Source organism: Cydia strobilella, chromosome 2 (genome assembly GCF_947568885.1).
Source record: "Cydia strobilella chromosome 2, ilCydStro3.1, whole genome shotgun sequence".
Classification (NCBI taxonomy): domain Eukaryota; kingdom Metazoa; phylum Arthropoda; class Insecta; order Lepidoptera; family Tortricidae; genus Cydia; species Cydia strobilella.
Genome location: NC_086042.1, coordinates 14,583,317 through 14,598,998, shown reverse-complemented (window position 1 = coordinate 14,598,998; position 15,682 = coordinate 14,583,317). Strand labels below are relative to the sequence as shown.

Below are 15,682 nucleotides of genomic sequence, written 5' to 3'. Positions count from 1 at the left end.
ATATAACCGACTAAAAGTATGGTAGTATTTGTATACTATAGTATTTGTAATGGTTATGATTGAAACATTTTTACAATTGAAACTAGCTTTAGTATGAAACACAAGTATGCGTTTCTATTAAAATTCTTTATCGTTATTACGATAAAGAATTTTAATAGAAATTTAATTTTCATACTGTTGCATAAAAACTTGTTTAATTAAGCTATATGTAAAAGGTAATCGCAACAAAGAAGTACATTACATATACATTCTTTAATCAAGATTTTCAGACGTTGATAATAGTTATTTGTTATACAAGGGTGCAAAGTTGTATTTTACCCGCGAGTGTCGAATTGAAACACGAGCAAGCGAAAGGATTCTATAGTTGAACCACGAGCGAAGCGAGTGGTTCTAAAATAGAATCCTGAGCGTAGCAAGTGTTTCAACACACGAGAAGTAAAATACATTTCCCGTGTGTAACACAAAACTTTTCACCTCACTATAGCGAGGAAAGTGCAACATCCACAGGCGTTAGATCATCTTCATCACTGAAATCACTCATTTTTTACGATATTATAACAAAAAACTAGAAATTCTGTATTTTTACGTGAGAAGTTTTTAAGTAAAAATTTTGTTGACAATGTTGACATTTCTGACGTATGAAATGTCAATGATGCGTTTTGAAATTGCTTCGACTCAACTTATATTTAACATCATTATTAAAAAACAAACGTTTCTTATGGAACTTTAAGGTTTATGACATAAAATCATTAAATAAAGCTAAATTTGGTATTTTTTATTAGATTCTCAAACCATTTGTTTAATGATAATTAATATCAAACGAATCATTATTATGAGCGTTTTACGTTTTGTTATCTGTCAAGCTACTTAAACACGCTCCATCCAAGGTCAAATTACTTTCCCCACTAGTGGATAAAATGCGTTTTTCCCCGCTTGTTTTAAAGGATAAAAGACAACTTTCCGAGCTAGGGGAAAAGTGTATTTTTTTGTTTTGTTTTGTGTTTGCGAACTTCTCGTGATATGCTGTGAGAGTTAATAAAAATAGATTAGAACTAATAAAAAATCATTAATTTTGCGGAATATATTATGGTGTTTCAAACGTCCTCACATATCGCTTCTCGGCCTTTTGGCTAGGATCAAAGTGTAGTACGTCCTCACATAGTGTTGCAATTAACACACCTATGGGGTCAATTGAACCCACATTCTCTTCGATTCCCTATCATAATATAACCATGGGTGGTAGAGCTTTCAAACAATTGCAATCTTTATTTAAGAACTAAATAAATAAGGTTTAGTAGTAGCAAAGATAGATATAACTCCGTCTTATTCTTATCTTATTATATCCTCATTGGTATTATATATATAACGATAGAGTTGTTAGAAAGGTATGTACCTATATTAACTACTACCAATGAGGATATATATATATAAAAATAAAATAGTTACAGGCCATCAAACATAAATTGTTTTAATTGTCCCCAGTCTACCCTACTCATTTGGCTCAACAGCACTCGCCTGTAATTCTACCAAAGAATGAAACAAAATAACATAAAAAACCTATTTTACAAAAACATCATCAACAAGTTAATAAAAAGTAAGTAGTAACATATTTTTACGCGCACTGAATGCAGTAAGTGCTAATAAAATAAGGAAATTTAACACCCACCGGGATTTATAGCGAGTCCTTCATCTACCGTGTGCAGAGATAAGTGGATGAGCAGAATGAGCGCAGTTGATGTCTGAAAAGAAAACAAAAATGTTTTATTTAAAATTCATTTTTAGACCCGTAGCCAATATATCAAAAACGGAACTCTTATACCGTCCTGTCCCACCGTCTGTCTGTCCGGCTATCTGTTCATAACAATGTCATGTCGAGTAAAATGGCTGTGACTAAGGAATGTAGTTTAGTTAGAAGTTAAAATTAATATAAGTATATTATATATATATATATTTAGAGGGGCACACCATAGTTATGTAAATAAATGCGGAAAAAAGTTTTTGGTAAAAATCAACGGAACGTGTCGTACTTCATTTGATAGGTGTTTTTTGATTAAGAGATTTTATTTTCTTAGCCTATTAGGGCCACTTGCACCATTTACAACCCGGGGTTAACCGGTAAAACCTGTGGCCAAAACCATTACACTGTGCCCACTGTGGCCCTTAATATTTCAAATATTATTTATTTTAGAATCTAGGTTGTTTTATTTTAATTTATTATTTTTTATTAAATATTTATCAAATTACGACGTATCAACTTGAGAAGACGTGTAAAGTTAAAATATATTCACAAAACTGTAATATAAAAAAAAACTAGACTGCGAATATCTCACTGTTTCTTATAAAACTAAATATAGGTAGGTATATGTTTATTTTTTTACGTTTAAATGTTACTCCTTTAGTGGAAGTTTTATAATGACCATATGTAGATATGCGTATCAGACAACACTGTGACAATGTGGAAATTTAAAACAACATAACGACTTAAGAGTCCCCGGCAAGCTCGGCCGAATTTCACCTTCGAATACAAACGGAGTTTCGTTCTCATTTTAAAACTACGTGTTGGATTGTAATGAAACTTTGTACATACATTGACATGAGGTATATCTAGGTCTGTAATTAGTTTATATAGCTCTAGTATATAAAACAAACGAATTTTGCATGAAAAACGTAAATTCGCTTGTTTTTTTTTTACTATGGAATCTGAAGCTACATAAACTAATTACAGACCTTATACTAAGATCCCATTGTAAGTACACAGTTCCAGAGCAAGACTAGGTAGGCGTTTTAAAACAAAAGCGTAACTACGTTTGTATGGAGAACCGAGCTTGCCGGGGACTCTTAATAAAAAAAAGTACAGGACCTCCTTTAAAAATATAATTTTTAGCTTCCAATATGAAATAAAATTACATTAAACTTGTACCACTGGAAAACTACACAGACAGCTCTGTGAAATCTGATTCGAGGCATAACCTCGGTACCTTTTATAGTCAAATAAAACCGAAATCATAATGCTGTTTGTGTCATTTGCTGTTTTATGACAGACATGTAGCAATTCTATTAGATAGATGGGTACTCAAGTACATTGAATATAACTCACTGATGTTATGGTATGTAATAAAATTATTGGGGAATGTTCTAGGCATTCAGATACTTAATATACTTCTTCAAATATTTAATACTTGTTAATTTGTAAGAGATAATTATTTACGTTGCTTTTTTAGAGGAATGTCCAAAGTTTAGTTATATTTAAATAAAACGAGTCCGATTACTACCCGTACTTACGACTTATCTTTTATTTGAGTTTTCCCTTACTTGTCCACAATAACCCCATCCTCCCCTACAATTAGAAAATGTTCACATTGTTCACCGTCCCAATAGCCTTAATTAATCTCCATAGGCCGTTCATCTTTTTAGGGTTCCGTACCCAAAGGGTAAAAACGGGACCCTATTACTAAGACTCCGCTGTCCGTCTGTCTGTCCGTCTATCACCAGGCTGTATCTCGTGATCTGTGATAGCTAGACAGCTAAAATTTTCACAGATGATGTATTTCGGTTGCCGCTATAACAACAAATACTAAAAATAGAATAAAATAGAGCAGAGTTAAGCAACGTCGGGCGGGGTCAGTACTTGGATGGGTGACCGTTTTTATAGTTAATGGTACGGAACCCTTTGTGTGTGAGTCCGACTCGCACTTGGCCGGTTTTTATTTTATTTTAGCATTAAACCTTTAGCCATTCCGCATAAATAAATAAAAACTGGATAGAGGAAGGGTTGAACGTAAACACAATTAAAACATCTTTGCTTTGGTATTTGGTCACGGTCAACCTAACACGCTCATCCTCGTTTCGCTCGTCATCGCACCTATCTTTCGTTTTTGGCAGATTACCATGAAAACTGATTTCAACTGGTAATAATAACCGGCCAAAAGCATGTCGGGCCATGCTCAGTGTAGGTTCCGTAGCTACCCTTCCGTCACAATAGACTAAACTGGAGTTGGTAGGTAATGTAGGTATCAAAGATTATAAACAAAGGAATGAAACGATATTTGGTGCCTTTCACCCGAGATAAACAATCTACTTTTTATATCGAATACGAGGAAGCCAAGAAGATAGTAAATTTACATCATCACTACCTGCATTAAAGTATAGGCCATTATTTTTTGCTTAGAACTTACGAGTACTTTCAATCGGAGATGTCTAGCCATAATAATCCATAGCAAAAAACATTAGATTACTATAATTATGAAAAAACATAAGTATTTTAGGAAACTGCAGTCATTTTAAAACGACTTGTTGATTAAAGTAAGAAAATCAGCGGGCTTGCCTCTTAACTTTCAATTTTTTACTTTTTTAGGGTTCCGTACCTCAAAAGGAAAAAACGGAACCCTTATAGGATCACTCGTGCGTCTGTCTGTCTGTCTGTCTGTCCGTCTATCACAGCCTATTTTCTCCGAAACTACTGTACCAATTAAGTTGAAATTTGGTACACATATGTAAGTTTGTGAACCAAAGACGGACATGTAACGTAAACAAGTGAATTTTTAACATGGGAGCCACTTTTGGGGGGTAAATGAGAAAATTAAAAAATAAAGTTATTCAAACTATATCCTGTTACATATCAAATGAAAGAGCTCATTGTTTGAATCTCAAATATATATTGTTTATAATTTTAGGATAAACAATTTAGAAGTTATTCAAGAAAATAGGCAAAAAATGACCATTCCCCTCCCCTCCCTTTATCTCCGAAACTACTGGGTCTAAAATGTTGAAAAAATGCACAAAATAGATCTAAACCTATAGATTACAGGAAAACCTATTATAAATGTGTAGTCAAGCGTGAGTCGGACTTAATAACTTATTTTTGATCCGACCCCTAAAGAACATTTCACTCACGTTTCACATAAAAAATACATTATTTAAATTGTGTAATGTACGGAACCCTTGGAACGCGAGTCCGACTCGCACTTGGTCGGTTTTTTTTTCGTTCTAAAACTGCCAATAGTCATAGTCAACGGCATTACTCATGGCTGAATGAAACTGTTTTAGAGATATTAAATTTTAAATAACAATTAAAACCCTAAAAAAACATTTTTTTTTTAAATTTATTGTACAACTTTGTCGGATATATTGATTTATATATCCATGCCAAATTGCAGCTTTCTAGCACTAACGATCACGGAGCAAAGCCTCCGACAGACAGACAGACAGACGGACTGGACTATAAGGGTTCCTAGTTGACTACGGAACCCTAAAAACGCGGTTTCCCTAGTCAATACTACGGGTTTCCCCTAGCCAATAAGGCACTTTGCGAAAACTAGTTTTGACTGAAAAATCCCAGTTAAAATAAAACTAGTTTTCACTAGTTTTAACTAGTGAAAACGCATTTTCACTGAAGCGATAGGAAAATCAGGTTTTAACAAACATAATACAGGTTGTTAAATGTTTGATTGTGTCTACAAGGGAAGGCAGCAAATTGCTATTTGCTATTTGCTAACCCTGCTGGGTTAGTTTACATAGTTTGTTAAGTAGAGTATTTATACACTACATCCGTAAATTAAAGGCCAATTTGAATTGATCACGCAAAGTTTCGGAGCTTTACTTGAACACAAGACCTTCGTGAGTCGAAGTAACTATTAAGAGGCAACAGGAGTCATTTCTCCATACAATCGTACTCGACTGTTTCCTCCGTGGTTTTTTAAGCTAGAGCAATGATTGTTTCAATACAGATTTTAATTATTAGCTAGTTAGCGAGCCGCCCCGGCTTCGTACGGGTAGTTCAACTAATTTACACAAAACCTTTACAAATTGTACATATGAACCTTCCTCTTGAATCACTCTATTTATTAAAAAAAACGGATCAAAATCCGTTGCGTAGTTATTGATATAAGCATACATAGGGACAGACAGACAGCAGGAAGTGACTTTGTTTTATACTATGTCTGTGTCGGACTGATGTTATGCTTTTTAGATATATTTGTTTTTTAAGGCGCTAGCGAACTTCAAATATTAACAAAAACGGCCTATATTACTAGGCCGCAAAGAGAAGCATGGTATTCAAAAAACTGACATCAATTAGCCTAAAAATCAAAACAGTCCGACAAAGAAAATTTCATAACCATTTGATCTCAAAATTTCGTTAAATTTGGTTAAGTGCTGGAGGAGGAAACAGTCGAGTACGAAACCTGGTTTTTGAGATTTTTACGCAGGATTTTTCGCCTAATCTGCCGTTGTCCTTATCTCACTAGTTTTAGGAGCAGCTTCCGTTAGCGAGTTATATTCACCTAAAATATTTAAATCTCAGCTCCTGTATCCTCTTAAGCCACTGCTCTGATTTTCTTGGAACAAAGACACACGAAGTTCTAAGCCTTGATTTAATATAACTCACAAGAAAATGTGCATCAAATAATAGGTACTGACCTGACTGACCAACTAAGATCTCATTTTGATTCTCAAAGAAAAAAAAGTCAGCGATGAAGAGATACTTTTGCAGCATTCGAGATATTTAAGTACATGTTTTATTTATCGAGTTCTTTGACTTCGACTTCAGTCAATTTCTACTAAGTGTTCAAGGTACGAAGTTTTTATAAAGGTTTTTTTTTTAATACTACGTCGGTGGCAAACAAGCATACGGCCCGCCTGATGTTAAGCAGTCTCCATAGCCTATGTACGCCTGCAACTCCAGAGGAGTTACATGCGCGTTGCCGACCCTAACACTCCTCTCCCTCGAGCTCTGGCAACCTTACTCACCGGCAGGAACACAATACTATTAGTAGGCTCTAGTGTTATTTGGCTGCGGTTTTCTGTAAGGTGGAGGTACCTCCCCAGTTGGGCTCTGCTCTAGATCTGGAATGACATCCGCTGTCCTGTGCCCTACCACACAAAGCGAGATGTCATTCACAGTGCCCATACCTCTCTTTTGGACGTAGTTTAAGGACATACCCGGGTCCATGAAAAGGAAAGAAAACGGTGAAAATGTTCCGGGAATTTTCTTTTTCGAAACAGAAAATGTCGTACACCATATATAAATAAAATAAAATATATATAAATTAATGTGCAGTCAGCATATCAGTAACTTTTACTAAAACGAAAATGCAACGAGAAATAAGTTCTGAACTTTTGTAGGTAGGTAAACTACACAATTTGTTTACTTGATTACTTTCTTGATGCTACCTAATATTTTCACGAAATCTGTTCTGAGAAGCTGCTTTAAGTAAATAAAGCCCGAATAGCCAGTACTTAAAGCCAAAAAGCTGTACAGATAAGTGAAAGGAATAAATAAAGGGAATGGTATCATTTAGTAAATATACATGCAATTAACCTTTCACGCCACGTTTCGTCTGATATAAAAGGTACTCATTGGATAAGTTTAGCGATAGGACTCGCAGTTTACTGTAAAAACCGGCCAAGTGCGAGTCGGACTCGCGTTCCAAGGGTTCCGAATATTACACAATTTAAACAATGTATTTTTTATGTGAAACGTGAGTGTGAAATGTCTTTAAAAAACCCGTAGGGGTCGGATCAAAAAAGTAATTAAGTCCGACTTACGCTTGACTGCAATTTCTAATAGGTTTTCCTGTAATCTATAGGTAAAGATCTATTTTGTTTATTTTTTTCAAAATTTTATACCCAGTGGTTTCGGAGATAAAGGGGGAATGGTCATTTTTTGCCTATTTTCTTAATTACTTCTAAATTGTTTATCCTGAAATTGTAAAAAAAATATATTTGAGATTTTCACAATGAGCTCTTTCAACTGATATATAACAGTATATAGTTTAAAAAACTTTATTTTTTAATTTTCTCATTTACACCCCAAAAGTGGCCCCCATGTTTAAAATTCATTTGTTGCGTTACATGTCCATCTTTGGGTCACAAACTTACATATGTATACCAAATTTCAACTTAATTGGTCTAGTAGTTTCGGAGAAAATAGGCTGTGACAGACGGACAGACAGACAGACAGACGCACGAGTGATCCTATAAGGGTTCCGTTTTTTCCTTTTGAGGTACGGAACCCTAAAAATTAGTTATAATTATAACTTGTAATGTAAAGGCTATTTTATTTGTAGACTTAAAAAATGTGCTTTCTAATATAACTAAAACCGTAGGGTAGACCGGGGTTGATTGTACCACTATGGAATATTCAGGGACCATCGATTATCGTCTATATTTTGACAAATAGGCCGAATAGTACATTGTGCTCCGAGAGGGGTAAGCAAGATTTTGTAAACGATGTCTTTAAGTCTGGAGTTTACAATGTTCTTACCCCCGGAGTTACACACAATTTTTTTCATCACACTTGCGAAATAATTATTAACTACGGTGACATTTTAAACATTCCTCCGCCATACTCGTATTGTCATTCATTGGCAGTTTAGGCATCGAAGGCACACAGACTTTTGGCATTCAGCCACGATTGAAAATTGTGTAAAAATATTTTAAACGGCTATTAAACTAATCAAATTAAATATTTTTATACATAAACAAAAATATTACATTGAAACAAATCTACTTATAACAAGGCTCCAATAACTATTTCAGGTTCTTGAGGTGTGCAATAAAAAGTATTTGTATTGTATTGTATTTCAGTTCTAAATTGACTTGGGAATATAGCCAGAGATGAATTGTGGTTCCTGGCTGTTTGTTTATTTAATTATTGTTTGTTGACCCGAGCTTGTTTGTGAAAACCACTTCGTTTAATATTCGATGAGCGTTTTAGTGATTCCCAGAATTTTAAATAGCTTTTGGAATTTCGTTTCTCTCGATACGAGAGGTAATTCTTAATGGTGAGGCACATTTCGTTTATTAGTTAAAATGCTGACATATAAGCTCAGTAAGCTATGGGTAAGTACTTGTTGTGCACCTAAATTGCCATTTCAAATGATTTTTGTTTTGGGCAATATGAAGATTTTGAGAAGGATTGTTTTATTAAAACATCGAAACTCCGTATAGAGGACAAACATTTGTATAATAATTACTAGATACGTTATTTTGCTAACTTGCCTGTAGTTACCAACTCTACAGGCAAGTTAGCCAACCTTACTTTATTATTACCAACTTATTTTATTTACAGATTGGTTACCTATATAATTTTTCGGACGGTTTCTTCTAGGTACTACTTCTACAAATTAATAGTCAATGTCCAAAGTAAACAAAGAGCATCCGTTATTCACTTCGTCTAAAATTTCACAAAACGTAGAAATGTACAAGTATAATCCGTAACTTACTTACTTACTGCTGTGGCGCGACGACCCGAAGTGGATCTTGGCCTCCGACACCAAAGACCGCCATGCTACTCTCTCCAAAGCCGTTTCTGTCCAGTCGACGGCGCCGAGTTCGCTGAGGTCTTTCTGCACTTCGTCTCTCCAGCGGTACCTAGGGCGTCCAGACGGTCTTCGGCCACTTGGTACTCCAGAGTACGCCCTCCAGACTGCGCGATCTTCCCCCATCCGGACTACGTGCCCGAGCCATCGGAGCCTGGCGGCTTTCGTTTCTCCGATGATGTTCGGCTCGGACACCAGATCTTCAATCTCCTGGTTCTTGCGGAGTCTCCAGGTTCCATCCTCTCGACGTGTGGGTCCCAATATCTTGCGGTAGATCTTCCGCTCGGCTACCAGCAGCGCGCGCTCCTCTTTTTGTGTTAGTGTCCAGGCTTCGCCTCCGTACATAAGAATTGGCCTTATGACGGGAACTAGCTAAACCAAATGCAACGCAGCAACGAAACCCCGATACGACATGCTTTCGCAGCATAGGTACGGGCTAAATATAATACTTAGCGGCATGACACCGTTGAACAGGTGCAACGATATTTTCTAGACTATAATTAAATAGTTTCTTTGTTTGGTGATTTAATATCTATACAAGGCGGTAGGCTGCTTGTTTCTTCTCCCACTATACTAGTAATGGGTCAATGTTACCTGTAGTGTGGCATTTCTTTATACCCTAGAAAAAACACACAGACACACTGCCACACTTGAGACGTGCCCGCCAGTGCGAAAGTGGCGTTGCATAAAGCAGACTTCGATTCCACTCACGGTGACATTCAGCAAAACTTCGGTATTTCGCACGCGATCACGTCCTTGACCTGGCATGGGATTTTAACAGGGAAGTCAGTTTTAAAAACCTGTTTTATATTACGTTTTAAGCATGTTTTAAGTGTCCCTCTATATAAATTGGGACTATTTGCAGTTAGAAAAAGTTCATGTGCGATATATTTGTCAGTTTGACACTAAACATGTCGACATTAACGACAAAGTGAAATATATTTTAAATTCTAAGGTTTTAAGTAAATTATTTTAACTAAATTGAATAATTATGTTATTTCGTATAGCATAAATGGAGCAGCCTGTATCGAGTATGCGCCGACCGGTTCTAGTTTTGCTCGGCCGGCCGGTGTGATAAGAGATGCGCTCACTTGTGATACTTTGCAATTATTGTGTTGTTTACGAACTGGATGTGTACCTAAGTATTGTATTGTATTGTATATTTGATTATGTAAGTACTGCGGAATGGAGTATCGAGACAAACTATTCTGGTTTAACGATACTTTTTATCAATTACCATGTAAAATTTGTGATTTATCTCTAGAAAATATCTCTAGTAAATAAATAAAATAATAAGTCAGCAACAATCAAGTAGAAAATGTACCTTATTCTATTTAACGTCAATATAAATATTAAGTGCTCCTTATATAAGCCGGGCTACAAAATATACTGGACATAAAGTTTAAAGAATTGCAGTTTTTCAATAAATCTTATACTCAAAGGCTGAAAGCATCACGTAAATATGTTAATGTATAATTATAATTGAATTGTCAATTGAGATAACCCTATGAATAGGGTATTTTATTTGCTATTATGGAATTTATATTAAACATTAGAATGTGACGTTACGATCCTCGTCGTACCTACTCTTTACAGTTTTATACGAGTTTTAAAATAGAAATAGAAAAAATAACTGCTGTCTACGTTTCTCTAGTAATCTTCTGGTGCTTTATTTCATCCATGGTGTAAAATAATTTATTTTAAACACAGTCAAATACCCTATTAGGCAAGGACACGTTTACAGCTTTACGGGGAACGCATGAATTACGCCTACAGCTTCGGGATTAGCGGTGTAAATATGTTATGATGCGACGGAATTAGAAATTTTGAATATCGCTATTAATAACGTTGTAATATCAGTGTTGTGGGTTATCTGCGGAAACATTCATTTCTTACCTTGTGATAACACTAGCGTATATCATTTTCGTTTATAGTAAGTTTATTTAAGTATTTTTATCGTACTTAAGACTTAATAGGAACGGCCGCGCGAAACCGCCTTTCCATAAAAACGTATTCCCCATTTTCCTCTCTGAATATTTACTTAGAGATTAATTATAGAAAATATTTTTAAACAATTTCCAGAGAGGAAAATGGGGACTACGTTTGTATGGAAAGCGGTAATCCAGTATCCACTTAACACGTTCTGTGGGTCCCGAGAGTGGATATTTTACTATAAAATCTACTTAACAATTGCTTCTTGACTCGACTTGTTTTTATTTTTATTACCTATAATAGATTTGTATTTTGATGTTATTAATGTTAATGGATGGATTATTTTATGTGGATTAATTTTATTAGGTTAGGTTATTACCTAATTATTGTATTTTGGAACATCTTTATTTTGTATTTTTTGATTGTGAACTATATGATTGTAACGATAATGAATAAATGATTGCTCGTGCTACTAATGTAATGTAATGTATGTAATAGAACTAAAACTATTTTATACTGTTTCATAATAAGGTGTAGGTACCGGTTTAAATTACACCACGACAGGTGTTATTATGGAACTGGGACATATTGAGCCATGTTTAAGCTAGGTGTCCACAAACCGCAGAGAAGTGAAAATTCTCCTGTCACCCTTAATCCTTATCATGAGAACTTCACTCCATAGGTTCTAATATTTTAGCCAACCAACGCAAATAAATGCAATAATATTTCATTGTTGCATAAATATATCTTAAATGCTATTAATTCGTAATTTTATTTACTCGTATAGGTATGTTGTTATAAAATTTAGTTTTTTTTTTACTTCTTTATGTTGAATAATCATTTATTGCTACTTATACTATAGAAAAATTACATGACATTACAAAACTGACATATCGGACCAAAATTATTTATATAACGCATGCAAAATCTATAGCAATGTGCGAGGTGTTAGAAATTCATTAGCCTTTTTTCTCTAATCATAATTTAGCGATTTCTTCAGTAATTATTACAAAGGCAAACCCAAATAACAGATCTAACTAAGTCACCCACTGAATCCATTTGTCACGGAATTCATTTGTCAACCAATTTGTATTTTACGGGTGTCTGTTCTATACAATGGATATCAGTGAAATGAAGTCGGTCCCATTCTATTGTCATCGAATACAAAAGTCTGAAGCTTTCTAATAATTCAAAATGATTTAAATATTCATTGATTTTGACATGTGTGCGAATTGACTATAGGTACTGATAAGAGGGTTCAGAAATTAGACAAAACTTGGACTAAAATTATTTATTTTTAGTTAACGTAATCTCAAAGGCTCAGTCGACGGTATGTGCGCGCCATGAGGCGTGGCGGGCAAATGGCCGATCCGATGTGACTCTTGCGCTGCGGCGTCTGCGGGGCGCGACGTTGGGGGGAAAGGGAGCTCCGCCGGCGAGCGACAGTCACCGGGGTCCACTTTCCCTTACAGTACATACTATAAAAAATATGATTGTAAAAATAATTACATTTTTCAAATAACCCTCCAAAAAACGGTATACGTGTAAGATACAGTCAGCAATACTATAGGTACGCTTAGCACCTTTGCATATAAACTTATATGCAAGGGGGGGTCACTTTTCTCTGCAGCTGACTGTACATTAAACGTTCCAGGGTAAACTACACAATCAACGGCTAATTAACCCACCGAATATTAAGGATGGAGCCAAGTTTCTGGATGTGACGTCACCCAAATCTGAGACTCAGTTTTAGAGAGTATCAAAAGAATATAATCATCCTCACTTTATTGGTAGGGAAAACTTATTTTTTGTTGCAATTTTATTACATTAGTTTTTTGAACATGCCAAATCGCGGCTTTTAGTAGGTCAGGAAAATGGTAATTCTAAAATGTATCAAGACCATTTATTATCATATTTCTTTAGTAGGTACTCCACGGTCATCTTCCACCGTATATTCAGATTAAAGTCGCGAAAAGCATAATAAGTAAGCCATTATTCTCACCTCCTAAATCGCTTCGAGAAGATTAATTCACCAAGTGCCGCCTTGAACAATTTTGAGGGGCGCAGGTGTATAAAATACGGTCGAAATCTTGAAGCGAACATGTTGTAAAAGGGGTGTTTTCCTTCTTAACCAACTTCTATACATTTTTTATTAATATTATTCTTCCCTCTTTTATTTGCTACCTTAGAACTCTGATATTTCTTGACCAATTTAGAAAACTCTTTTTATTTATGATTATTCGTGCAATATTTCCATGCTTGTGAAAATCCAGTTCTGATGGTGGGATTCATGAGCATTTTAAAACATTTGATTTTTTTTTTTCTCAACAAACACTAGTATGGCATCCTACCATTACAAATTAAAAATCCGGTCAAGTACGAGTCAACCCTAAATTAGTATTTTTATATTTTTTTACGTCTGACATCATTTTCGACTTGACATTGTCAACCGCACGCCGCAACAGCCGCAACAACGGCTGCAACGGTAATGTCGCAACAGTAGTGCAGCTGCAGTCGAAAATGGAATGTCACCTTATTATCAAGTTAAATATTTGTTCTTTATATACCTAAGTTTAAAAAAAAATAGTTTTAGTATATTATTGCTATACATTTTTTTTTCTCGTTGTAACATAAGGAATCTAATATAAGTGTTTGATATAGGTACATTAGCAAAATAAAAAAATATGTTAAAATTATTGTAAGTTTTTAATCACATCAAAAACATTATACATATAAAAAGATGCCCGTCTCGCAACGCAATACTTCTACTACAAAAAAGTTTAGAGATGTAATATGATACCAAGTCGGTTATTTTAGTCAGTGCCAGGGGGTGTTACAACCGCATCAATATTATACAATAGCAAATAAACGCATTTCATTTAATTTCAATGGCTTCGAGAAAAGGATGGTACGGCCGTGCCTCTTTGTTTTGCTCGACTTGGCACGGCAGTGCCCCCAGATTCAAATATCTGTACAAAAATGTTACAAAAAATTGCGGATTTCTCATGTTTGGATATATGTGCCGTTTTCAACCAAAAGGGTACTTATTGTCGCTTGTCAGTAAGGCGCTATTTCCATATAGCTTCAATTAGAAATCAACCTTATCGACAAGCGACAATGTGGTTGACAACCTTTTGGTTGAAAACGTCACATATTTCGTGTTATTGAACTTGTTTATAGCGCAAGGATTTGACTTGGCTAGTTTTTTACCAATGAAATCATACTCATATCGTTAGGTGCGAACTAGACGTCCACGCGAATGACAGTTGACTGATTCCGATGTTATTTAAATATCGGTTTGATGTGAGGAGCACGTTCCTATTGGCCTGATAGAAATTGGGCTTAGAAAAGGAAACATTTAGATGGCTTCCTGTAGGTATTTAACCTACAGGAAGCCATATAAATATCCTTTTCTAAGCCATTCGTAACCATATTTGCTTGCCTGTAGTGTAAAAGAGTACCAGTGTCTAGTACAAGTATCCTTTGTTAAATGAAATTATCTGGTCAACGGTAATAATAAGGAAATACGAACTTAACCTGAAATAAGTTTTAAGTAGGTAAGTTTTTTAACTATAAAACTCCAGTGAGTAGAAATTAAAAAGACAAAATTGGACTCTTGTATCTAGTTATCGCGGAACACAGTCACAATGAAGACAATAGTTTATTTTGTATTTTTTATTCATTTATATATTAAAATTTACAACTTACTAAACATTTATATTCTCTAGACTTATATTGACCGGGATATAGACCGTGATTACCTTTTGTATTATATGCCGACGCGCAAGAATGAGGGTAGACAGAGCGCTGTCTACACAACTTTGACACCCACCCGCTATCTTCAGTCACCCGTGAACATGATGCATGTAACTGCGTCGAAATATCGGGAGCTCACAAATAATACAAAAGGTAATCACGGTCTATATCCCGGTCAATATAAGTCTAGTGAAACTAACCGTGAATCATTCAAAACTCTAATTTATATTCTCGCCAAACTGCTACGTTTGATGGCGACATGCGCTCAGTTTTTATACACTTAACCCATTAAACTTATTTTACAACATAAACTAACAGTTTCACAGGCCACACACATATATATATATAAACTTTTAGAAATTGAATAAGAACTGCAAATGGAATATAAAAAGGCCCTTAATGTAGACACTCAAAATAACAAATGCAAATGACTTAGAAGAGGAAACATTTAGATGGCTTCCTGTAGATTAAATACCTACTGGAAGCCATCTTTTCAGGAGCGTTTATTGAACTGAATAATACGTTAGTAACACGTTTTAAATAATAATTTTAGTTTTTAGTATCGATTTACTCAATATCTACATCGAAACGGACAAGTATTTGTCAAAGACGATGTTATCGTAAAATTTAATTGATCCTCATCATCATCTTCCTCGCGTTATCCCGGCATTTTG

At 35.1% G+C, this 15,682-nt stretch overlaps 1 protein-coding gene across 2 annotated transcripts in view; it reads right to left on the bottom strand.

Annotated features, from left to right (window-relative positions):
- Window positions 1–15,682, bottom strand: part of LOC134752341 (suppressor of lurcher protein 1-like) — a 97,533-nt gene that overhangs the window by 58,666 nt on the left and 23,185 nt on the right. For both annotated transcript variants that reach the window (XM_063688031.1, XM_063688022.1), the window contains one exon: window positions 1,667–1,739. In XM_063688031.1, coding sequence (XP_063544101.1) covers window positions 1,667–1,739 — 73 coding nt within the window. The remainder of the gene's footprint in view (window positions 1–1,666; window positions 1,740–15,682) is intronic.